A 26,374-nucleotide genomic window follows, 5' to 3' on the forward strand; every position below is an offset into this window, starting at 1 on the left:
TTACCCTTAGTGTCTCGGGGCCTCCCACTTGGCAGTCTCCAGCGGAGTCGACCCGGCTCAGTCGGATTAGGAAACAGGCTGTTAGGAAGGCAGCGGAGCCTGGTCTTGCCACCGGCGCGCTGGGGTTCCCGCTTTGCGCATCGTTCCAGGCTGAGCCGGGAAGCGGCGAGGATTGCAGATAAACGGCTTCCGGGCGCGGCACCGCGTGTAGGCGGCCACGCCTTTCGCGCACACCCGCCGGGCGAGTCAGCGCAGGAGGGTCCGACCTGTCGGCGCCGGGACGGGGTCTGGAGCAAGCCCGGGTTGGTCCGGGGCCCGCAGCGGCCGCCGCGTGTGCCCTCCGCCGGGTTTCGGGTCTGGCAGGGGGTAGGTGGCGCCATGCCAACCACGGGCCCACATCCTAGGGCCTCGGAGCCGCACCGCGCGGCCTTTCCGCTGCTTTTCCTTACTGGGCGCGTGTGCGGGCTCCTGCTGCCGGGACCATAGCGCTCCGGGGGAAGCTTCCCGGAGATGAACAGACCCGGCGCGGGGAGAGCAGCGCAGGCTCCGCGGGAGTCCGCGGCGCAGGCGTGGCAGCCAATTGCTTATCGTTCCCGAAACCAACCTGTACGTTGTGTATCAATACTCCACCTGTGAGCTTACTTTTTTTTGGAAATGTCTTCTCAGCTGCGGTGGGAAAGATAGGATTCTTTCTTAAGGTGACCAATTAAATGGCGAGATGAAAGACTTGTTCTGCTCCCCCACCCCCGCCCTTTATCGCTTAACACCTGCAGTGTGTTTCTATTTAGTTATTTCATGTTTGTGTCTTCCTTTTCTCCGTAGTTCCTCTTGTGTGTGTGTAGACGCGCGCACCCCTTACCTGTTTTTCACTCCTGTAAGCAAGTGCCAATTTTAATCACCGCTTTTCAGGCAAGGGAGACTATCCTCAAATTTCTCCACCAGACAGAAAGCATTCATTCTTGTCTCTTACGTCCTCTTTTGTGATGAACCTAGGTTCCATTCAATACCCTTCAGATCATCTGAAGCGATTATTTTCCTAAACTGAACTCTTCCTCTCCTAAAGCTTGCAAAAATTTCTAGTGGCATTCAGCTTCCTCTTACCACAGGAATGACATATATTTTTCCTTTTAGTCTTACGTCCTTCATTAATATATCATCTGATTTGATTAACATGACTTCGGGGAACATTGAATTTGTTGGCTAGATTTTCCTTCGTTTCTATTGCGGATAGTATTTATAAACATGTTAAGTTTACGGTCAACTCCAAAAAAGACTGACTTACAGCATTTGTTGTTAGAGCCCATTTTGTAGAATGCATTGTACATTTTTTAGAATTAATTTGTTCACATTATACATATATTATACATGTATACCTACTCACAGCATAAAGTATTTCATAGCATATTTGAAAGAGTCAGTGTTCACTAGAGAAGTTACAGCATTTTGATTATGATACACGAAAAGAAACCCAAGTGATTTAGCTTAATTCCTTAATTTCACAAACCAGAAAACTAAAATCCAAGATAAATTGGGTGACTTGGTCTAGGTCACAAACCAAAGTTATCCATAATTCAGTATGTAATGCCTGGTCCAAATTATATTCTTATAATCAATAGACTTTTGGAATGCTAGTTAAAATATCCTTTTGTGTGAATTTTAACCTACCTTTCATCAACGGCATGATATTCTTCCTCATACATAAACTGTTGTCTTTTCATTGTCCATTTCAAAATTTTCCTTGTTATTAAAGTTTTAGGAAAAACAGCTAAGAGGAACTGCATATTTATTATCTCAGTGTGCATCATACCATTTGGTCCTTTGAGGCTGCAACAAGTAAAAAACAAACATAAAACCCTTAAATTAAAATGAAAAGACTTTGCCCTAACGATGTTATAGAATTTTATTATCCATAAGCTTTTTCTTGAAAATTTAATTTCATTCGTTTCCTGTTATATGATTTATATTTAAATTTACATTTGTTTATCCAGAGACTATGTCCAAATTTTATGACCTCTTGTCTGTTACTCTGGAGTTTGGTGAAGAAATCTGTTCTTAATCTAAAAAAGAAATCCCTCAAACTGAAATATTGTCAGTTAGCTAACTATATATTTCTTAGGCCCATGTCATGTATCATTGCTTATTTTAATAAAGATTGTTTAGACTGAGAAAATAGTATTTAATAAGGGATGACATTCATTAAGTATAAACACTGAATTATTTTTCATAATGTAACAGATTGACAATTTAGAACTCTTTTACTCCTTTTACTATAAGTTATTGAAGCCAAACACCTTCCTACCTTTGCTGTTCATTTATGATGGTGTAAAATTTTAACATTAGGATCTACATACAGAACAATGCAGAATTATATAAAAATATTTGAACAATGAAAAATAGAATAAAGTGGAATTATTATTTAGCTACAAGGTCTTGCTCTGTCACCCTGGAGTGTGGTGACATGATTACTTCCTGCCTCAGCAATCCTCCCTATGTTAACCGGGCTGGTCTTGAACTCTTGGCAGCAAATGATCCTCCTGCCTTGGCCTCCCAAAGTGCAGGAATTACAGGCATGAGCTATTCTAGTTCTGAAGTTACTATCTTCTTCCTTAAAAAAAAAAAAAACACAAAAAAACAAAAAACTCTTTTTTCTTCATATTTACATTTTAATTTTATATGCTGCAATTGGCTGTTTGTATCATCCAAAGTCATGTGTTGAAATCCTAAACCCCAATATGATACATTAGGAAGCGGGCCTTTGGGAGGTTATCTGGTCATAAGGATAATGCCCTCATGAACATGATTAGTGTCCTTTTAAAAAGACACATAAGAGTTTGCTTTTTTTCTCTGCTCTTGCTATGTGAAGATGTAGCAAGCAGATCACCATCTGCAAACCAGGAAGTGGGCCCTAACCAGATACCATATCTGCTCACACATTGATCTTGCACTTCCTAGTCTCCAGACTGAAAAAGAAATGTTTGTTGTCTATAACATTCAGTCTATGGTAATTTTTTGTAGCAGCCCAAAGTGACTAAGACATTCTTACAAATTGAGGTTTATTTTAAAAACTATTCTCTTGCAATGAGTTCAACACTTTTATTTCATTTCCTTACAGTGATTTTAGAAGAGATTACAAAGGTATTAATATACTTAAAGAAGCAGACTCTTGCAAACAGTGACATTATTAAAAAGGGCTTATTTTCATTAACATGTCATTAACAGGAAAGAGATGATTGGCGAGTTTTCTTCATAACCAGGTTCACTGCAGACAGGAAGGGGCTGCCTTCTCTCCCACCACCAAAATCCTGAAATCACAAGCTCCAGCCTCCATCAATGATGACAGGGTTACCAGTTACATAAGCAGACTGCAGTAATAAACACAAGGAGACAGAACAATTAACCAGGTTTGATACAGGCTGTATTTTCTAATTTTCCTATGACTAGGATAACTACACAATTTACTCTTGTCCTAACAGGAAACCTCACTTAAACACTTAATTCAGGGAAATCCAAATTAAAGTTTGGTGGACTCAGAACTGCTGAGTTTTGTGATCTGAAACTAAATGGCTTCTGGCTGGTGCCTAAGCATATGTCACTCTGAGGTATTTGGTCTCAGAATCCCAAAATTAAGGAATGGTGATATATAGCCATTTCCCAAATTAGGATATAGGCTAAACACACATTTTCATTTTAAAACTCAGAACTATTCAAAACTAGCTAAATTTTATGCCACTAATAAACTTTTGAACATGTATGCCAGTCGTAAAATGGTCATGTTAATGACCAGTTTTTTTTTGTTTTTTTTTTTTTTAAAAAGACAGCATATATTTAGTTGGTCAATATAAGTAGATAATTCCAGGAGCTGAAGCATAACTATAACCTATTAAGCTATACAAATATTCTATATTAGTTTCAGACATCCAAATCTTTATAAAACTAAGGATTTAAAAAATAATTACTGGTTTATTACCATAAATTATTCATTTTCTAAAAATTAAGGCTGAAGTGATCTTTTTAGTAGAAGTTTAAAAATCTTTTAACTTAAAATGGATAATAAAGACTCAATCAGTTCTAAATTCATCTAAAGCCTGAAACAATGGAAGAGGAAGTAAGGACAATCCTAATAAATAGAGAAATTTTAAGGGTTCCATATATAAAAGCTGGTAATATACAGTAGGTGAACTACGGAGTTATTAGGCACTTTACCAAATAAATGCCTCCAGCTCCCCCAAGTTCTTTGAAAAGGCAAGTTCTTTTATTCATATAAACTCCTCTGGACACCTCTAAAAGCCAAAGGTACTTTTGTAGCACATTTTAAGCCAGAACTCTTCCAAATATTTTGTAACCTAAGCTCTGGCTAACTAAGCTTATTAACAGTAATTTAGCTTATCAGCAGTACCCAAATCAAGTGAGCTTTTCTGAAGATACGGATTCAGAGAAATCACAAAGGCTCATGTACTTCTCCATTAAACATTTGTCTATTAATTTCTCCAGCTATTAACAATAGTTGTTAATAGTTGGGAGAAGTTCTGAGAAGAAACTGTGCTGTCACGGAAACATTTCAACCCCTGTATCTGTCACATTCATCAACAGCCTGGTGTGCACCAAGTTACTAGCAAGAGGAGCTATCAGTTGTTCCCTCCTCACTCTCAACTAGTCCCCTTTCCTTCCCCCTTCTCACACATTACAGTTCCTTGTTAAATAGTATTCCAAGACATAAAACAGAGGAGGATGTTCTTGTGCTCTATGCCTTATAAACATCATTTTTGCCTTCATCTTAAGCCATTTAAAAGTATACAATAGCCATTAAGAAAAAAACTGTTAAACAGATGCAAAATGGAAGAGGTTAAATTAGAAATTTCCATACATGATGACAAAGAAGTAATAATTAGAAAAAAATTTTTTTATTTATTTTGAGACAGAGTCTCACTCTGTCACCCAGGCTGGAGTGCAATGGCATGATCTCAGCTCACTGCAACCTCTGCCTCCCAGGGTCAAGTGATTCTCTTGCTTCAGCCTCAAGAGTAGCTGGGATTACAGGCACCCGCCACCACACCTGGTTATTTTTGTATTTTTAGTAGAGATAAGATTTCGCCATGTTGGCCACACTGATCTCAAACTCCTGACCTCAGGTGATCTGCCTGCCTCGACTTCCCAAAGTACTGGGATTCAAAGCGTGAGCCACCATGCCCAGCCACAGGTAAGAATTAATAGAGAAAAGAGAGCAAGTGGAATGCTCCCAAACAAGTCACAAGTAAAACTAAACCACCACACACCAATTCTGTGTCCCCTGAACACAAATCTGCTTAATCCTCTCCTCATTTCACTTAAAGCTCTTGTAATCCTAGAGGTTCATTTGTTGGACTTATATTTAATCAGGGTTTCCCCAATTATAATTTTTTAAAGGAACCGTCTCTTAGAAAATTGAGCACTTTCATTTTTTTAGTCCTCCATTTTGTTTGCTTCAGGATGTTATGGTAAAGCTGGATAAGAAAGAGTTAGTGGCTCAGATCAAAGTGGTCTTTCTTTGAGCATATTAAATGAGAATTTATCCCTATCTTATAAATGAGGCATCTTAGCATATATATGCCATAAACTCTCTAAAATGATACTATTTTGATGAGCAAATTGTGGCCAAATGTGATTGAGGATAATGAACTCCTTGGAAAGAATAGTGCTTACTTCATCAGAAGCCAAATACACACAGAGCATGGCTATTTCTTCTGCCGTTGCAAATCTTCCCGTCTTCTGTCTCTTCAGGAAATCATTCCGTGCCTGTGACCAGAAACCACACCAGACATCAGTCACGTGAACACCTGCATCTTCTCCAAAGAGTCAAAGGCAAGAGAATCCACTGGTTTGCTGCCTTGATGAATAATCAGCTAGGGTTATGGTGAGTCTTTTGCCACAGTTACTCAAATTATTTGTGTTATACTAAAACCCGCAGATACTGTGACAGATCAGAAAGCTAACATTAAAGATGAGAGCATTATTTCTTTCATGTTTGAAGGTTATGGTAAAGTATACATAACATAAAATTTACTATCTTAACCATTTTAAGTGTGCAGTTCACTGGCATTAAGTACATTCACACTGTTGTGTCACGATCACCATTGTCCGTCTCCAGAACTCTTATTTTATTTTTGTTAATTTTTTTTTCTTAGAAACGGAGTCTTGCTTTGTTACCCAGTCTGGAGTGCAGTGCTGTGATCATAGCTCGCTATTGTACCTCAAACTCCTGGACTCAAGTACCCCAGCCTCAGCTTCCCAAGCAGAGTTCTTTTCACCTTAAAAAACAACCTCTCTGCTCACTAAGCATTAACTACTCATTGCCCTCCTTCCAAGCCCCTGGTGACTACCATTTCACTTTCTGTCTCTATGAATTTGTCTGCTATAGGTATGGAAGAGGGCATTTATTAACCAAAGGTTTAAATACATTTTAAATGCTAGACATACCTCTTCAGGATTTCCTCTGGCTTGTATTCTTTCTTGTAGAGATGGGGTATCAACCGTTCCTGAATCAAAGGGGGATATTCAGCTTGGTTACTCGCTTAAACTGAAAAAGAAATCAATAACTAGAAACTTCCTTTCCGTGTGATAAAACAATCAGTGAGATTCTTCTTCTTGACTTAAAATGGCAACTTCACATCTGCCTGCCTGAGGCCTCTTATTTAATAGACTTATAACTTCTTCAATAACATTTATTTGATTTTAAAAACAAACTATGATTCTTCGTAGGGACTCTGGTGAATCACCTAGCATTCTCAAGGACATGTATTTCAGTCACATTGCATTTATATAATGCTTTATGGATTTTAAATATTTTCATATGTATATTATCTGAGCTAATTCTCACAGTAACCCTTAGATGTAGATAAAATCATACAAGCACTTTGCCAGCTTAAGGATCCAGTTTGACTCAATGATCTCAAAACCATTCTCTGCTGTCAAGTTCACTGTGGGATCTTTGGGGACAATCCCATGGCTGCCATAGTCCTTGGTAATTCATGTGGCACTAAATTTTTCTCATCACCTTGCCTATTTTCATTGTTTCAAATTCCTACTTTTAACCATAGTTTCAAGTTTTTAATCAAAACTGTAATTTAATTTAAAGTTATTTTACTTTAAAAAAGAAAAAGAACACTAAAAACTTAAAATTCCACTTAGTTTTTGGTCTCCTAGAGCAAGTTCCCCAGACTTTTTAATTAACTCATATAAACTGTATATTCTCTTTAGAGGCCTTTTTTTTCAGACTAAACAGTACTCTGGCAAATGATGTGATCCTTCCGAGGTTGCAACAAATGGTTTTACAGTTACACTTCACCCTTAGATCACGTTCCTGAGAGTGCCATGGATTTGATCTTTGCTCAGGAAGCATTTCTTAATTTTAGCATCATTTGCTATTTTTTCTGGTAAAGCTCAAAATCAGAAAGCCTAACTCCTTTTTGGAACCCCCTATTTATGTTATCTGTCTCTTGTCACATTTTACTATAAGCAGGCAACAGTTTCAAGACTCTGGGTAGAAATCGCCTTAGCTACATCACCCAGTTCATCAGTAACATCTTCTGCCTTCCTTCATACTACAGGCGACAGTGTTGACATATTTTCTGAAACTGTATGACAAAGATCCCCTTTTATCTAATTTTCAATACTTCCCTCAGTAGCCTCCTTAAAGTCCACAGTTTTACTACGACCAGTGTGCACCTCAAGCTTTCACTAACAATCTCCTCAAAATCCCTACAGCTTTAACAGCTTTCTCCCTCTGAGGTAGATGAACATCATGTCTTCATTTGACTAGTACTAATGGCTATTAAATAAAAACAGTAGAGCAAGCCCATGCCTTTAGAGGATTCCAGTGTCACTGGGTTCAGCTGTGTCCATGGCACAGACATATTATGCCAGGATCTACACAAGTCTGGCTGGAGATTTCTGACTATACAACCATCAGCATCATCTGAGACATAGTCAGTCCTCCTCAAGTTTTCTTCTGTGATTGGTTTACTGAGTCACAGCTAGTTCCTTGTTCCAAAGAGTTTGATAACATATTTTCCAATCTTCTGATAAGTCCAGTCGCTAACACAACCACATTTTCCAAATCATTTTACCATTCTTTCCACTGGGTAAATGGCACCAAGAATAGCTAGACTCAAGTATCACCAGGGTGTACCTCAAAACCCGTTGAAATGATCTCTCATGTATTCTTCTTTTTCTTAGTGTTATCTGTGTTTACATTTCGGTACCAAGAAAAATAAAACAGAACATCTCAGTCACTGAAATTCTGTAGCTTGGGAGATGTTTAGTTTTCCCTCTTTGAGTCTGTGGGTTTCAAATGAAGATTCAATCAAAATCTCCTGTGAGACTTTCTAAACAACACAATTTTCTCTGTGAACTCCTTCCCTGAATTGTGGCATGCCCTTCAGGTGTGAAAGGTCCCCAGGTTGTTTTGAAATGTTTCCCTTTCACACCCCCTGCCTCATATCAAGTGTACACAACTGAGGGAAACCTTGATCCTGGATATGCAATAGTTAATTTCTTTTTAAAGAACATTAATAATCCTTATTAGATACACTATGTTCATTTTAGATTGGTAGAACCAGGTAAAAGTGGCTATCAATTTAATAAACACATCTATACTTATTGAGAAAATGAGACATAGCCACATTTATTAAGATAAGAAAGTTCCGCTTTTCTTTTTTCTCTTGTATGAGGGATCAGCACACCTTTCTTGGTAAAGAGGCAGTAGCAAATATTTATGGCTTTGAGAGTCATTTTCTTTGTTTCAACTATTATACTAAACTCTGCCATTATAGCATGAAAACAGCTATAGGCAATACATAGGCAAATTGGCTGTGGAAGTGTTTCAGTAAAACTTTGCTTACAAAACAGGTGGTGACCCAGATGTGGCCCACAGGCTGTGGTTTGCTGGCCCTCTTTTTATAGCAAAAAGGAAGGTTAATGCCTCCTTTTGATTTATAGGCCACCCCAGTGGTTCAAGTGATTTTAGTGGATCCTTGTGTTTTGGGAGGCTCCCCTTACTTTTTCCTGCTGTCCTGTGAGCATAGTGTGTTTTCTTTTCTTTTTTTTTTGAGATGACATCTCACTCTGTTGCCAGGCTGGAGTGCAGTGGCACGATTTCGGCTCACTGCAACCTCCGACTCCCTGGTTCAAGCATTTCTCCTGCTTCAGCCTCCCGAGTAGCTGGGACTACAGGCATGCACCACCACGTCCAGCCAATTCTAGTATCTTTAGTAGAGATGGGGTTTCATGTTGGCCAGAATGGTTTCGATCTCTTGACCTAGTGATCCACCTGCCTCAGCCTCCCAAAGTGTTGGGATTGCAGGTGTAAGCCACTGCACCCGGCCTAGCATGGTCCATTTTCATCTTTCCCTTGATGTCTTTACCCTGCAAAGGTCAACTCTGGTCTGCTTCCCAACAGCAAGTCTGGCCAGCTATGTCTCTTAGCTACTTGATTCTGAATTGTCCAACACATAAGTAGCATTTAAGCCTTTTGCAGCTGTGGCTCGTTCCCAATGACTTAGGATCTCCTTCTCAACTTACAACTGTACTGTTACCTTAATAAGCCCAGCCCCAACTCCCTTTATTTGAACTTTTCCTCAGAGTACAATATAACATATAGTAAACAAACTTCTGTAGATATCTTTCATGGTGGCAAACAGTGTCAGAAATGCCAAGTTCCCAGCCCTGCAGGGCCTTACTCACCAGGGCACACACAGTTGCACCTTATGCCCTGCTGGATGAAGTCTGCAGCCACAGACTTTGTGAGGCCAATCACGGCTGCCTTGGTTGTGCCATACACACATCTGTTCACAACTCCTGAGGGTGGAGGAAAGGTTCAACAATTGAAAAAATAAAAAATGTATTTTCCTTTAGAAAGGTAACACAAATAAGTTTTCCCATTAGCCATTTTCATGCTTTCTCCGACATTCCTCCTTTCTAAAAAGATTGGTAACAGATCTTTTCCTTTAATAGAGTCATTCTGGATCTAGGGAAATTATATCAGTCTAGGGACAACTTAATTGAGACTTAATTGAAATGCTGAACTTATTTAACATTGGGACCAGTTTTAGTTTCTCATCAGTTGCTATAACTCTTAGGCAGATTCCAAAAGAAAATAAAGATTAAGAACAAAGCAAAATAATTAAGCAGGAGGCCTAGGAACTTCTTGACACTCCTCTCTTGTGTATGCTTAATACGTGTATCCTTGCAAAGAGAAGAAATGTTATCTCAGCAGTGACTATTTCATTTTCAACTCACAGATCCAACTCTGCTAGATCATGACACAATCCACAGTTTGCACTGCTGTCCTTGTCCTTCAACTTGACTTCTCGCTGATGGCTCAGATCAGCTGTCTATGGGAAGCATTCCACAGACTCACAGCAGTTACTTCCCTGTACTGTGACAGCGTTTTGTTCAAACCTCTGTTATATGTCATCACACCAGGGAAGATGATGTTTGCTGCCTTGCTTCTGGTTTTGGACTGTGAATTCTTTTGGGGGCAGAGCACATACTGGTGCTCAATATACCATTTTAAATGAATTAAATGTTAAATGGTTCCTTCTCCCAGTCTGATACTCATTTCCAAATCTACTCAAAAGAATAAAAGGCAAAAAAACTCCACATTTTAATCTAATTTTATCACTGGCTCACATCTAGCATAACTAGATGTTATGCCAGTGGTAAAATTAGATTAATGGTTATGGAACTTAATACGAATTTTGAAAAAAGCAGTTTTGAAATTATTTCAATAATTTGAAATTATGATCTCTGCTATGACCTGTTCCCAAATGCATCACTCTTAATGATGTGCATATACGAGCATTGTGGGCTTCAGAAGGAGACAGACTCACCTTTGATGCTGGAAGCCACAGAAGACATGTTGATAATATTGCCAGATTTCTGAGCAAGCATCTGCCAAAACAAAACAGACATTTAAAAAAAAAATCCACTTTGTGGGCTAAAGTAGTGCATTTTAAAAAGGTTGGCATTTTCTTAGAGTTTGCAGAACAAATTTAATGTAATAATTAAGCACTATTAAGGAGTCTTAACAGTGAACTGAAAACACCTCATCAACTATTGCTGGGAAATGACGGCAATGTGACCACACTCACTGGCATTTCCCAGGGGGATTACCACCTTCCCATGGTACAAGATATCCATTCGTCAGCAAGACTACGAATGAATGCTGAGTTAAATGAAATGTGAATAAATGTTAATTCTTACTGTTTGTTACTGATGTTGGGAAACTTATTCCATAAGTTTCTGTATGTGTTGAAACTTATTCAACACATATTTTTTGAGTACCTACTGAGGCCAGGTATTTTGCTAGGTCCAGGAGATTCAATGATAAGCAACATAGTCACTGCCTACAGGACGTAACCAGTCTGGTTAGAGTGGCTGACATAACCCACATCCAGTGACAGCAAAGACCTCCACAGAGATCTAACAGCAGGGTAAGGGCAGGAAGGGAGCCATTCAGGCTGGGCAACACTCAGAGGGACCTCCTGAGGAGGAAGGATATGGGCTGATTTTGAACACTAGAGTATTAGTCAGAAAAAATAAAAGGATGTTTTGAGGAGTGGGTACACAGGCATAAAGGTTCCGACAGGAACTGGGAGGAGGGGCTGGGTCTGGCTGGAATGCAGGGCGTGGAAGTAATGAGGCTGCAGAGGTCAAGAAGGGCTTAATTTAGAACCTGAGTTTTACCCTGAAGGCAATACAGTGACTTCATGTCCTTTGTAGGGACATGGATGAACCTGGAAACCATCATTCTCAGCAAACTGACAGAAGAACAGAAAATCAAACACCGCATATTCTCACTCATAGGTGGGTGTTGAACAATGAGAACACATGGACACAGGGAGGGGAGCATCACACACTGGGGTCTGTTGCGGGGAAATAGGGGAGGGACAGCGGGAGATGGGTAGTTGGGGAGAGATAGCATGGGGAGAAATGCCAGATATAGGTGATGGGGAGGAAGGCAGCAAATCACACTGCCATGTGTGTACCTAAGCAACAATCTTGCATGTTCTTCAGATGTACCCCAAAACCTAAAATGCAATAAAAGAAAAAACAGAGGAGGAGTGGTATGTTCAGACTTGGGATGACAAAGATTACTCCGGTGCCCAGAGACCACTGGAAGCTGATTCAGGGAAAGAGTGCTGGAAGTGGAGCTGCAGAAATGTCTATGAGTAGCTGAGGAGGAGAGGGCAGAGGCAGGATGGGCAGGACCTGGTAGATGGTTGCTGCAGGGAGGGTGGGCCTCACCACTCTCCCTGTGTTTCTTAAGAACACGTTCTTCAGAATTCCCCCACTAAAATGTGAATTTATTAAGATGAGGGTCTTTGATTGTTTGTCCTCCTGGACAGTGTACACAGTAGGCAGTCAATACATGTTGATGAATCAGAATCTCCTGAAGTGCTAGTTTAAAATACAGATTGCTGGGCCCTGTCCCAGACCTAAATAAATATATAATAAAGAAAACTTAGGAATTTAAAAATGTTTTCAAACTTTACTAATTATTACATGTATGTGGAAGTCTCAGTGGCAGTGTAAAGGGTCTAGAGAAAAAAATGACTTCTGTTGGGATGAATTTCTTTAGTAGCTTTTAGAAAAAGACGTGTAGGAAAGGGGAAAGTGAATGATTGAATGGATCTAGGACCAGTGTGGCCAAGATGATCTGATTCCTTAGGATATTCTGATTTTGCTTTGAGATTTAGCTACTAATTGCCCCTAAAAGCAGAATCTAAAATAATCCCAAGGCACTGTGCTGAATGGACTAAGTGGATACAGGGAGAGGCTGACTGTAACCCAACCAAGTTAAGGAAGACAGCAGGTGAAAAAATGTTTAACTCAGTTGTGTGTTTTACATAATAAAGAGGACCATAATGAAATGGGGTTCTTATAAAAAGGATCAGGAATGTTGGTCAAGTGTAATGGTGTTGAAAAGTAAGCCTTAAAATTGTTCTTTCTTATCCGATTTAGCAAATAGCATACCCCGTGTAAAATACATACAGAATACATATACCCCAATTTAATATGTAAAGATGGGTTATTAAGTAGGTTCCATCTCTACTCTTCTAAAGAAATGTCATATTATTTCGGGCAAAACCTTAGAATAAAGCCATCTAAGAGATGTTAGTGCTGCCCCTAACACTTGCACTATCCATTCAGCCAAGTTCAGCCAAGGCCCTCTGCTTCTTCTAGAGCCCATAGTCTGTGCCTGTTCCCATGCTGCCTTCCCAGTCCAGGTCAGAAGCTGTCCTCATGGTGTCAGGCTCTCCCTGGCTCCTCAGGCAATTGCCCTCTCTGGCAGGCATGACTATAAAGTAAAGTGCCTGGTACATAGTACTGCTCTCTAGGATTGATCTCCCAGAAGCTTAAAATACCACTCAAGAGTTCGTCGAGCTGCATCTAGTTAGTCTTACTCTGACCCAGCCCTTCTGCCTCCATTTGCCAGAGCTTAGCCCCTAACCCTGATGGAACTGACCACTTAGGTCTCCAGTGGTCCAGCTTGACTAACAACCTTGATTCACTTATTCATTTGACAAATGTTTGCTGAGCACCTCTATATGCTACAGACTCTTCTAAGATACAGCAAGGGGTGGGGGGAAAGCAAGCAAACCAACCAACCCGAGTAACAAAGATATCCCCAAATCTTTGCCCTAATGGATCTTCTCTTCTGGTGGAGCCTGGATTTTGCATTTTCCTCGTCTTAAAGTATTTTCAACTTGTCCTCTGCCTTTTGATTGATCTTCCAGTCTTGGAATGCTTTCCTGTCTATCTATCCATGAACAAAAATTTCCTATGAGTGTTCCTATGTTCTGACCAGCTGTGACCTTCCAGATCTGCCTAGACTCCAAATTCTGGCTTCCCCTGGAAAGTTGTAACCTGTGATATGTGCATCATAGTTAATGATACAGAAGCTCTGAGATAATTATGACTGGAAGTGATTGTATAATCTATTATCCTCATTTTTTTAGCTAAAAGAAATATGTACTGGGAGGGTGCAAGTTCCATCTCTATGAAACATAGCTAATTAGGGGCAGGGCTCAGACTGTACCTAAGGGCTTTTGATGATAGAGTCCCAGACCAGGATTCAGTTTTGTCAGGGTCACTTTAAACAAGTGGCACTGGAACCTTCTAATACCATATCCCTGCCATTAACAATTCTTGAGATTTTTTTTAAACAAATCTGTGATTTTGCCTCATATGGATTATTGTTAAGATGTTGTAAATCACAAGCAAACTCACTAGTTTGTAAGTTAATGTTTGTATATTTTAAAAATTAACAAAAGCTTACATTTCAGCACCACTGTACCCCATACTTACTTCCTTTACTAAAATTTGTAAAGCACTTTAGAACCTGGTTTTGCAAATGAATCTCATACATCTTATCCACTATGACCTAAGCTTTCCTCCTATACTGTAGTCTCTGCTCTACCCCTATAACCTATACAAAGGATCCATCTTCAAAAATACATTCATGTTCCAAATAATATAGATTCTCATAAATTCCAAAGAGGCTAAAAAAGCAACTTACATTTAAAAAAAAATTGTTTAAAAATTTGCTAGTTCAACATTCTGTGGACCCACCCAAAGATCCCTTCTAGGCACTAAACAGGTAGATTTTTTTTAAAAGTTCCTTCATTATTAAGTTTACTAGTTTCTCTAATTTTCCTGTTAATGTTCATCTGGACACTTCTTGACATTAGGTTGAATATTCAGAGCAGAGTGTCAGCTCTGCTGTGCCATTAAAAAAGCTCTTCTCCTGCGCTGATGTGGACAGGACATCGAATCCAATTGGGATGGAAGGGAAAAGTGGTTCTTCTGCATTTCACTAAGTTCAGTTTACAACCTTGATCTGAGCTGGCTCTGTACTCGGTCAGCCCCTTTCATTGCCTCATCTTGCTACTATTGGTTTATAAGCTCATTTGAGGTCAGGGATGTATGTTACCCATATTTATATTCCCCTAGCACACCTTATATAGTGATTTATACCAAGAGGTACTTAATGCTTGTTTATAAAATAAAATTTAAAACACTGATGCATTTTGTGAAGGCTTGAGAATTCAAGGGAAGCAGGCCCAGGAGGAACGCTCTCTTGAGCACATGCTGTCACTCACCTGCCCACTACCACTGTGGTTCAGATCAAAACAAGAGTGATGGGAGAAGCTTCAGGGTAGAGAAAAGCAATGGGGTACATGCGAGCCTAGACGGAAATTCATGAAGGGGCTCAACTTCTAGGCTTCAAATCTTGTGACCTTGAGCAAGTTGCCTAAACTCAGTTTCATCTTCTGAACAATGTCTGATTACTAATTGTCCTATCACACCCCCAATAATGGTACCTGCCTTATAGAAGGCACTTTGTTTAGTTCACTCATGTGTCTTCTGTGCCTAGAATGGAGCTTGGCATGTGGAAAGTGCTTGATAAATATTCCTTGAGTAGATGAACTGGAAGGTTAAATAGGTTAATTTATGTGAAATGCCTTGATACAAATGTTCCATGCATGTTAATCATTATGATAGTTATTATCACTCTTCAGCACATGCGGGGATCCTTTCTGTGTGCCTAGTATGGAGACCTAATGTGGTGCTTAGCCTGGTGGTGGTGGTGGTCTTACTTTGGGAAGGAATGCCTTGATCATCAGGTACATGCTGCGCACATTGAGATTCATCGAGAAGTCCCAGTCTTTCTCCTCACAATCCAGGACAGTTCCATGATGGACAAAACTAGAAGCGTGATTAAACAGTGGGGGAATCATTGCCATTAAAATTTTTCTGTTCCATTTGCTGATTATTTCTGTTGTCACTTCATGACTTAGACCACTGTCTCTTTCCTTATCAAGATTTTAAACAATTCAAACGTATTATTGCTTAGTATGTCATATTAGTAAGAATCCCAAGAACTTAAGCTAGAAATGTTACTGAAAACAAGATCCTTCTTGTTTTCCAAACAAGAATATGGTAACCAAACATAAGAAGCTTTATACTAATTGTGCTGGAAACATCAATGCCATTAAAAACAAACAACAGATAAAGGAGAACAGGGCTGGGCACGGTAGCACACACTTGAAGTCTCAGTTACCTTGAAGGCTGAGGCAGGAGGATTACTTGAGCCCAGGAGTTCTAGGGTGCAGTGAGTTATGATCATTCCACTGCACTCCAGCCTGGGGAACAGAGGCAAACTCTGTCTCAAAAAAAAAAAAAAAAAAAAAAAAAGAGAAGAAACATCATCTGCCCTATTTTCCTATTTGGTTCCTATGATTTCTATTTCAAAAGCAACCGTGCCCTCAGGCCTCAGGTGGCAAACATTTAGAATCTCAAGGGAAATCAAAACTGCAAGGAAAACAAGTGTCTCAACATCTCAGCAGCAAGGTGATATTGCTAGTGTCCTAACGTTAACATGCTGAGAAATGTTCACTTGTTGTATGAGCGACATTAAGGCAAAACAAAACAAACCCTTAAAGTAGCCTTCACTCTTTTTCAAGTTATACTTTCTGAGGGAAGCTTCCTAAACACTGAGACCTTCATTGATTTGGTCCTCTGGACCCAAATTGTGTAATTAATTATAAAATATTGTTAGCTGTGACTTCCATGTACCACAGTTCTGCCAGTTCAATCAGAATGTCGGTTTCATGACAGCAGGAACCACATGGTATATTTCTACATCCCTTACATGGCTGAAAATTTAATAGATGCTCAAAAACTGACTTTGCTAACTATTGGTTTCATGTTTCTGAGTATATTCTTATATGAGGATGGACAGACTATTTATAAAATAGGTCATCAGAAATTATTGCTTTAATTTAACTTCCATACATTGTAACACAAAATACAGCTTTGCATCAATATCAGCTGTCTTGAGTAGGATTCATTTGCCCCAAATCATGTCAAACTCTAAGGCTGTCTTACCTGCTGAGTCTTATGCATCATGAAAATGCTGTGTAAAATCTACCCATATTTCCCAAGGAATGGTTCACAACAAATGATTTTGCCATATTTTCAAAATTATTTGAATGAAAGTCATAGAAAAGCTTCTGTAAGGAAAGTGAAATTAAAAAGTTATGAATTACCCAGCAACATTAAAGAGAACATCAAGTCTCTCAATTTCACTGGCAAACTGATCAATTTGTTCCTTCTTTGTGACATCGAGGACACGAGTTCGAATACCTGAAAAATAAAACAAAAGGCACTATTCCTAAAAGTGTTTAGCCTTGAAGGTTTAGCTCTTTTGAAGCGTGAAGTATGAAGACTGCACTATCTATCCAGTTAGGCTTCATAGATTGCTGACCTTCTTACTAGGGTCTTAAGAATCTTCAGGATCTCATTAGTAAACATAAAGTCCCATCTTGACTCCTCCAGTAAACCCATCCATCCCTCTTCCTTCCTCTCTGTACATTTTCCATATTAAATAATAAGGGTCCTTTCTGAGTAATGGCTTTATAGTGAAGTATGACTGATGAACGTTAGATGTTTCTCAGTATGCCAGCAGTAATAACTAAAAGTGGGTTCATCTGAGCCCATCCTTCCCCTGCCGGAGACTGGGTTGATGGTTCTTATACAGTAATGCTGAGTTTTGTCTGAGTGAGGGGTGGGGAAGAGCAGGGATTGTGGAATAAAAGATTGTTTCTATTTGTGAGTTTCCCCTTTATGTCATTTCCATTATTTATTTTCTGTTAGTCAAAGGTATCCAGTCAAATACATGTGTTTCTGGAGTAAAATGCAAGGAGAAGCAATGAGGGGGTCAGAAGAATGGATGACACACTTGAAGGCTAGACATGAGAGATTTAGCATGGCAGGAACCTGAGAGATACACACCATACTAGCTACTGAGAAACTCTGAACAGTGTCTAACAAAAGCTGCAGTCATTATTATAAATATATACACATTATTTATAATGTGCATAATATATAATTTATAACAATGTATTAATATGCACATGTATATTACATATGTATAATATGTATATGCATAATATATAGTTTACACTATATATTATGCATATAATATATAAACATGTTATCTATATTATAATTTATAATACAAATCATACATTAGAAATATATGCATCATATATTATTAATACATAAACAATTATTATATATAATACACATAATATACTATGATTTATAATATATACTATAAATAATATGTATATGGTTTATTTTATTTTGGGGGAATATAGAAAAGATTAATAAAGAAAGGGAAGACTGAAAGCCAGGTGCGGTGGCTCATGCCTGCAATCCTAGCACTTTGGGAGGCTGAGGAGGGCAGATCACCTGAGATTGGGAGTTTGAGACCAACCTGACCAACATGGAGAAACCCCATCTCTACTAAAAATACCAAAATAAGCCGGGTGCAGTGGCTCATGCCTGTAATTCCAACAACTCGGGAGGCTGAAGCAGAAGAATCGCTTGAACCCAGGAGGCAGAGGTTGCGGTGAGCGGAGATTGCGCCACTTCACTCCAGCCTGGGCAACAAGAGCGAACCTCCGTCTCAAAAAAAAGAAAGGGAAGACTGAAGTTTTATTTCAAAAATACTTCTTTATCTTTGTGCTTTCCCAGTGCAGCCTCTTTACTTTGACTTGGAATTATAATTCAACATATTCCAATTCAATTAACTAATTCAAGGAACTAATTTCTGTTTAATTATGTAACCTGTTCTATTTTGCTGGAGGGGTTAACTTTCAAATAGGTTCTCTGTTCTGATTTCTTTGGGCAAACTATAATTAAAATCATTTGATGTTGGAGTTTGGTTCAGTGGGGTGAGGAAGTGGTGGTGCACACCTAATAATCTGGGTATCTCTTAGGGTTTCTCATGATGATGTGTGATTTTAGGGCTGAGCTGTGTCAAGTATGGTAGCTACCAGCCACATACGGCTATTGAGCTCTTGAAAAATAGCTAGTCTGAAATGAAAGGTGCTGCAAGTGTAGAATACACATGGATTTTAAGGATTTAGTATGAAAATATTGAGATGTTGCTCAAAGGGTACACTCTTGCAGTTATACTACTTAATGTACAGCACAGTGATTGTAGTTAATAATAATGCATACTTGAAATTTGCTTAGGGAGTAGATCCTAGGTAGTCTTAGCACACACACACAGAGGTAACTAAATGAGGTAATGGATATGTTAATTAGCTTGACTGTGATAATCATTTCACAGGGTATTTTACAACATATATGAAAATATGTTGAATATATGCAATTTTTATTTCTCAATTATACCTCAAAGAAGAGAAAATTAAGAGAAAAGCTGCAAAGAAGAGAAAATTAGTGATTGAAGTTTGTAAGAAACTTCTAATCATTTAAATAAAATATTTAGTAAGAAAAAGGTAAAATATTCCATTAATTTTTTTTATCTTGAGTACATGTTGAGATAATATTTTAGATATACTGGATTAAATAATATATATTATTAAATTAATTTTCACTTGTTTCTTTTTAACGTGGATACTAGAAACTTTAAAATTACATATGTGGCTCACATCATGTTACTCTTGGACAGGGCTATCCTGGAGGAGGGGGGCACAGCAGTGAAAAGTTATCAAAACTAATAACTAGTAAATTTTGACATGTAAGTTTGTAATTAGGAATGGAATCCCTCAATGTGTTGGATAAAGAATTTTAAGTATTTGTCTTCAAATTTTTTTATGCATGTAAGTACACATATTTTTGTCTATAGGTTCACAGAATATAGATTTCATCTCAGAGTGAGAATCTAAGAAGCAGGGCAGTGGAGCTGAGTAGCTAAGGTATTTTCTTTGAACGCATGAGTGCCATTGCTTTATAATACTTTGCAGACACTGAATCCCAAGTCCAAGCTGCTGAGTTGCTTACCTGGGTACTTTTCCAGTTCCTGAAGTTTGCACTCATTAATGTCCGTGGCTATGACTTTGGCACCTTCTCTTGCAAAAGCCTAGTAGATACAAAGTACAAATAAATCCTTTGTTTACTTGAATAAACTGTGCTGATGAATAGAACATCATGTGGTCCTTTTCTCCTTTATCTTATTTTCATTGTTGTTTTCCCTATAAGATAGCTAGAATTTCAAACTATCTAGTCTTACCACCTCTCCAGTGTTATTACTTTTATCATTAATTAGAAGAATGTGACATACATTGTGTCTGTCATCTCAGTCCCTTTAAGTAATGTCAAACAAAATAACATTTTAAAAAATGACAGCTGTTTTAATACTCTCAAAATACTGCTCTTCTGTAATGAGACTGTATACCATTTCTGAGTTTGAGTTTCTAAATCCAAATAATAAGAGAAAAATGGATTATTTCAACATTTTTCCTATTAAGAGAATGCTAGTGCTTTCATAAATGTCAAACCATATCCTACCATTATACTTAAGGTGCAATGTTAAGTGGTGTATACAGTGTAACAGAAATTGATATAAATCAAAAGACAAAGGAAACCTGTTTTATAATTCTATAGTCATATATCTAAATTGACAAAATTTCAGAAAGCTATGTAACCCTGTTGGCCCTCTGTAGCAAATTTATTATGAAGCAGAGAAAGTGAAGTAGAGAAATTTCTCAGAGTCAAAATGTATAAGTGATGTAATATAATAAACATGAGGTATTCATTCCTTCATCTGCCTGGGGTTAGGAATAGTGACCTATTTATTTATTTTTATAACTTAACACAGCAGAAGCACAAAAGTAAAAAACAAAAAAAGCAGAGCAGAAGTAAACAGCTATGGCAACAGTCCACATAATTAAATAGGTCAAGAATTAGTAAGCAGACAACAAAGATAGCAACTTACTAAGGCAGCTGCTTGGCCAATCCCTTGAGCAGCGGCCGTCAGGATGATGACTTTCCCATCAAGTCGACCCATAACGGAACCTGTGTTTTAATCTAAAGATATGTGTGTTTAATGGGTTATACTGTAGAACATGGTCTTGTGCAGGCAGTAACATCTAGAATGAATAGTTCATTATGCTCCTTTAAGAATAATTTAGTGAGCTTCTTCAGGAACTTAAAGACAGTACCTCTGTGCAAGTAGTCGCATCATCTGAATTCTCCCAGAATGCTTATTTTAATACCTAGCATTGTATATCAAACACATTTAGCACAACCCACTGAATTGCTGACTGATGAGAGACAGTGGACTTTTTTGTTTTGTTTTGAGACGGAGTTTTGCTCTTTGCACCCAGGCCCCAGGCTGGAGTATAATGGTGCGATCTCGGCTCACTGCAACCTTTGCCTCCTGGGATTACAGGTGCCAGCCACCACGCCCAGCCAATTTCTGTATTTTTAGTAGAGATGGGGTTTCACTATGTTGGCCAGACTTGAACTCCTGACCTCAGGCGATCCACCCACCTGGGCCTTCCAAAGTGCTGGGATTATAGGCATGAGCCACCGCACCCAGCCTAGATACTAGAATTTAGCTTACGTCACCCTTCCTTCAGTACCTGGAGAGGACAGCCTCTGGTGTTGAGAGTACTCACTACCACCATCATTCTCCCCGCCACCCCTGCACAGAGTGCTATGGAATTGTTGTGTCCTTACTACTCAGGGCTACTTCTTGATTTCTCTTCCACAAACTTCTGTTGAGGTTTGCACTGTCAATTGCTTATGGTCTTTCCTTTTCTCTTGAAAAAATTTCATAGCTGGTCTCAGATATTCACTGAACAAAAAGGATGGAAAGATCAAATCACATCTAATACTCCCATTTTGCAGATGAGGAAGCTGCTGAAACATGCCCAATGCCATAGAGCCAGTCAATGGGAAAGCCAGAACTAAACTCAGACTTCCTGACTCTTTTGCTACGGGAACAGTCCAGCCCACAATGCTGCCGATTCTTTTTTAAAGTGTAAGCATACAGTATTAATGCATTAACAGGCATAATCAGTAATTTCTAAAAGATTGAGAAAAACTGACACAGGGGCAATGTGATGTGCCTGAGATAATTCACCAGTGCTTGGATTGTAGATCACAAGGTGAGAGGAGTGGTTAGTGGTGAGGCTGGGGGTGAAGAGTCAAATGACCATCAATCCAGGCTGTCTTCGGCGACACAGGCTCCTTCTCTTGCTGGGCTCTGTCATTAATGTGTGCCTCTGACCTCATACAAACTCACAAAGTGGCTGCTTTGTCCAAGGCATCATAGCCACATTTCAGGCAAAAAGAAAGGGAGGAGCAAAAGCCAAAAGGCTTTCAGAGAGGCCTCACCTTTCTATCTATGAAGGAAACCTCAGAAATTCCCACCTGCAGTTCATTGGCCAGATCTATGCTACTTGGCCACTCTTAGCTGCAGTGAGGTTGGGAAGTTGAGTATGCTCCTTTAAGAATAATTTAGTGAGCTCCTTCAGGAACTTTGAAGAGACTTTTGTTTCCAGCTTTGATAAAGTGGAAAACAGGGAAAAGTGAGTTGGATGGTGTTGATGAACCAACTTCCAGTACACGCACAAGTAGCCTGCACAATCACTCTGCTCCATTACCTGCCTGAATTTTTACAGGTTGCTAGCCCAGCCTAGAGGGCTTACATTATCTACTCCTTTTTCTTTGCACCTATCTCAGTTTTCTCTTTAGCCAAACTCTTTTTTTTTATACCCAATATGCTCTTCCATTTCAAACCTCCACACTTGGTCCAAGTTCCACATGGTGAAGGGCAAGTTACTCCTATAGGCAACAGCCACTGAAGGATTTATGGAAAGGGTGTAACATAATCAGACTTGTATTTTGGAAGGGTCACTGTGGAGAAGATACCTGGGCAGGAGCAGGGGGTGCATTAGGAGGGTGCTAGGGTTATCTAGAGGGGCGCGGGTGAAATAGCAGGGCTGGAGAAAATAGCAGGGATGGAGAGATTGGTGGATTGGAGAAGTGTTTCAGAGATAAGAGATAGGTAGGGCGTGATCACCAGTGGGGCTAATTGCAAAGAAATGTGGTTTGCACAGTGTTTCACAGCTATGAATTCAAACCTAGGCCTTCTTAAATTGCAGGTATAAGGGAAGATCTCATGGCATTGCCTTATGGTACTCACAGCCCTGCAGGCCCCTCTAAATCCCCACTGTGGCACCAGGAGCCTGTGTCTCACATACTGAGGCACTCACCCCAGGAAGTAATGGACAATGAGGTGCAGCTGCTGCTGCATCTCTGAGCTTGTTCTGGGGCCTCTTTCTTGGGGCTGTAACAAGCCAATGCCTGAGCATGCATTGTTACTAGGGCAGCCCCATTTCTGGGAGACACAGAGCTCCTCCCCAGTGGATGAATGGCTGGAGAAGCTCCTTACTACCTGGCTGAAGCTCTCTTAGACTGCACAGCTGTCTGGGATGCTTCCACTCAACCTGTCTTCCTTCTCTTCCTCCCTCACAGGTGGACTTGCTTTGAGGTCTGATGGCTCTCGCAGCCTCACCTAGTTCTCTCCTCATTCTCCCTCACACCAGCATCTCCGCTAATAAAATCCACACACATTTAATTCTTTCTTGGAGTCGGCTTCTTGGAGGGGCAGACTAACACAATCATGTAAGAACTGGCTCCAGGGATCACCTTACAACTCACTGACTTCCTCTGAGTTTGTCCGCATTCTTTAGGCGATGGGAAAACTGGGCTTTAACAGTGCCTGACCTATTTTGATACATTGAATTTTTGCTTTATCTTTTTTCTTACACAAAAGATAAACTTTCGCTTTCAACATGGAATGATATACTTTAGAAAGATATGCTTTATCTTTACCCTCCTCGGATCCTAAGCATGGTGTACAAAAAGCTATTTTACAACACTGTCAGTGGTATTTGGTGTATGGCCCTGTAAAGCCTCCAGTCAAAGGTTTTGCTAGAAATCTTCTGACACCCAAAGAAGCACTTCCAGAACAATTGTTGAAGCACAAAGCAGCCTTTCTACGCACTTTGTAAAACCTTCTCTTAGCTGGCCTTCCTGTCTTTCTGGGACCAGATTTTAGGGTCAAAGCCTTAACATTTGATAAACCATAATCTCAAACTGAAACAGATTTCTTTGAGAAAATGAGTGCAAACACGGCCTGAAATGGTAAAAACAAGGCAACTCTCAGTATATCCAATGTGAAAACCATACACATTGGCTTTCTTAGTCCAAAAGTTGGAATCAAAATGTTGATTTTTGATTAGTGTAGGCACAAACAGAGCATATTCAGGAACTCGTTGTTTTCATGAGCCAGGAAGAAAAATGTTCACTTAGGATACCGTAAGAATATTATTTTCTTTGGCTACTTTATTAAACATACATACGACAGTTTCAAGCTCATTAAAATCCCATCTTTACGCTGATCTAACTGCTCAGGTTAATTTTGAAATAGGCAACGTACAGAACAAAACATCTAACAAATCTCTCCTCTTTCTAAAGTTTCATTTCGAAAGCATTAGGAAATCTTACTTTGAGCAGCGAGCTGATGGCGTTCTCCGGAACCCGGTGGGAGCAACAAACTTGAGACCTTTGTATGGAAGCAAGTCAAGTGCTTAATAATGCATGCTGGGATTTGTAGTTACCCTTTCAGAGACTAGTGGCTCCATCCGAGCACTTTATGCATGTTCGTGCTGCCATCTAGTGGAGTTCAGGTCGAACTATGGATTCCAAGCGGAAGATGAAAAGTGGAAAAGCACCTTACAGCTTACTTAGGATGTGCTGTGCTAGGGTAGACAAGATTGGATGAGCTGGAAACTGCGTGTGGAAGATAGCAGAGCAACAAAACAGAGGGAACCCACGTCACAGAAAATTCTGGAGCCTTCCTGACACTTGACCTGGAATGTTTTAAGGGAGAGAAATACAAATTCCTTTATGTTTAAAATACAGTTGTGATTTTTATTTTTTCATGTTCAGTCTATTCTAACACTACTGCACAGTTAGTGGCAGAATGCCAGGAGCCTGACTACACTGGGGTTGGGGATGGGGAGAATGTGAAACTTGGATGACAGGGTGAGGCTTAAAAGGGAACATGTTGAGTAACAGCAAAACAAACAAACAAACAAACAAACCCACAAAAAACCAACCAAACAAACAAAAAACACCCAGTTTGGGGCCAAAGATTTAAAGCAGCAGAAGATTCTTCTCTGAAGACATGAGGAGTAAGTTGTGTGATAATGATGTGTGTTTTGTGTGCATGAATGGACATTGTAAATGTTGAATTCTAGGCTCCGACAATCACTGTCAACAGAAGATCAAGCTGCAAATTTTTATGTTTTAAAACTTAAATTATAAGGCTAGTGAAATGTTTCTAATGACTAGTTTTAATGTTCATGGGTGCATTTTACCTAAGTGACCATTTACATTGTATAGGAAAAGATTCATCTTAAGCACAGATTGGATATTAGGAATTAGTTTGGGGAAGAGGTTTTTTGTGGATTCTTTTATACTGCAGAAGAAAAATCATTTGCCTTCTGGGGAATTGAGCTAAATTCTAATCTAGTCTTTAAGACTAGAATGCTAAAAACAAAAACATGAAGGAAATTAAAACCCCTTATAATTAAATTGATTTGTAAAAACGTTACTGGAAATTGATTGGACGCAAGGCCTTCTTCTAGAAAATAAGGACTTGATTGTCAGGCTTATATTAGGTTCTGAACCTTAACGCTGTGTATTTGTACTTATTAAAAATTGTTTCAATGAAAAGTACATTAGCAGTATGGATTGCTGGTCCAGTTGGAAATTCTTCCATTTGAAAAATGTGATATTTGAATAGAACCATTTGAATCCTTTTATTTTCTAGCCCCCCTCCCCCACACTGGATAGAATTTAAACTAGAATTTTCCCTTTGGAGAGGAGAACAAAAAATGAACATTTTATTTGTAAATTGATATTTAGTAACTAGTGATAAACTTGAAATACTAGAATACATTATAAGCTTCAATCTTAGGTAGTTTTATGAAAATGAATCTTTCAGCTATCTTTTGAACCTGTATTCACATTGGTTTTCAAGGTATTTTAAGCTATATTTTTTCCTCTTTTCAGAGCTGCTGCTTATTCTGGGGCTACTTTTTTTTTTTTAATTGCGTAATTCACAAGGGGCTGCGTTTTTTTTTTTTTTTTTGGATAAGGCTTATAACTATGGCTGATGTTTTGCTCTACTCTTCTAAGAAGGACCATTTTATTTTTTAGTCACTTCTAAAGTCATGTAGTAATTAACTTTGGAGACTGTTTTGCATATGAGTGCTGATAAAATTAAAACCCAAGTAGATCTCATTGCATGTCACCCTATGAATATTGACAATGGAAGGAATACCTTGCTTGTAGAATAGTGTTACTTCTGGACTGAAAAGCTGAGGGAGAAAGTTAATTTTCTTTTTTGCATAAGTCAGAAAAACTTACAGCTGGTGTTCCCAGTTTCCTGGTTGACCTTTGCAGATGAAGTGAACAGATATGTTATTCAAACTGAAGA

The 26,374-nt window shown here is 39.1% G+C and overlaps 2 protein-coding genes and 1 long non-coding RNA gene across 10 annotated transcripts in view; 1 reads left to right on the plus strand and 2 right to left on the minus strand.

Annotated features, from left to right (window-relative positions):
- Positions 1 to 572, minus strand: part of SLC9B2 (solute carrier family 9 member B2) — a 59,932-nt gene extending 59,360 nt beyond the window's left edge. For 4 of the 5 annotated variants that reach the window (XR_012516896.1, XM_074396523.1, XM_074396519.1 and 1 more), the window contains exon 1: positions 5 to 571. The gene's annotated coding sequence lies outside the window, so the exon portion shown is untranslated. Of the gene's footprint in view, positions 1 to 4 lie in introns of all 5 variants that reach the window. The other variant, XM_074396522.1, reaches the window with a different exon arrangement.
- On the plus strand, positions 286 to 24,431 carry LOC104651641 (uncharacterized). Of its 4 annotated transcripts, none has more exons than XR_012516898.1 (3): positions 286 to 366; positions 5,758 to 11,841; positions 24,346 to 24,431. It is a non-coding gene; the product is annotated as an uncharacterized LOC104651641 (long non-coding RNA). The 4 variants fall into 4 exon arrangements; XR_012516900.1 differs by lacking the exon at positions 24,346 to 24,431 and having other exon boundaries at positions 5,758 to 5,890; positions 6,162 to 16,245; XR_012516897.1 differs by lacking the exon at positions 24,346 to 24,431 and having other exon boundaries at positions 5,758 to 16,245.
- Positions 3,037 to 24,450, minus strand: BDH2 (3-hydroxybutyrate dehydrogenase 2). Its single transcript, XM_003929500.4, has 10 exons — positions 24,376 to 24,450; positions 20,792 to 20,883; positions 19,858 to 19,936; positions 17,091 to 17,187; positions 15,639 to 15,747; positions 10,866 to 10,926; positions 9,718 to 9,831; positions 6,454 to 6,512; positions 5,680 to 5,772; positions 3,037 to 3,362 (listed from the first exon to the last, which is right to left on the minus strand). The coding sequence occupies exons 2-10, from the start codon at positions 20,861 to 20,863 to the stop codon at positions 3,309 to 3,311; spliced, it is 738 nt and encodes a 245-aa protein (XP_003929549.1). The 5' UTR covers positions 20,864 to 20,883; positions 24,376 to 24,450; the 3' UTR covers positions 3,037 to 3,308.
- Positions 24,451 to 26,374: the final 1,924 nt, after the last annotated feature.

The sequence above is a fragment of the Saimiri boliviensis genome, chromosome 3 (genome assembly GCF_048565385.1).
Source record: "Saimiri boliviensis isolate mSaiBol1 chromosome 3, mSaiBol1.pri, whole genome shotgun sequence".
Lineage (NCBI taxonomy): Eukaryota > Metazoa > Chordata > Mammalia > Primates > Cebidae > Saimiri > Saimiri boliviensis.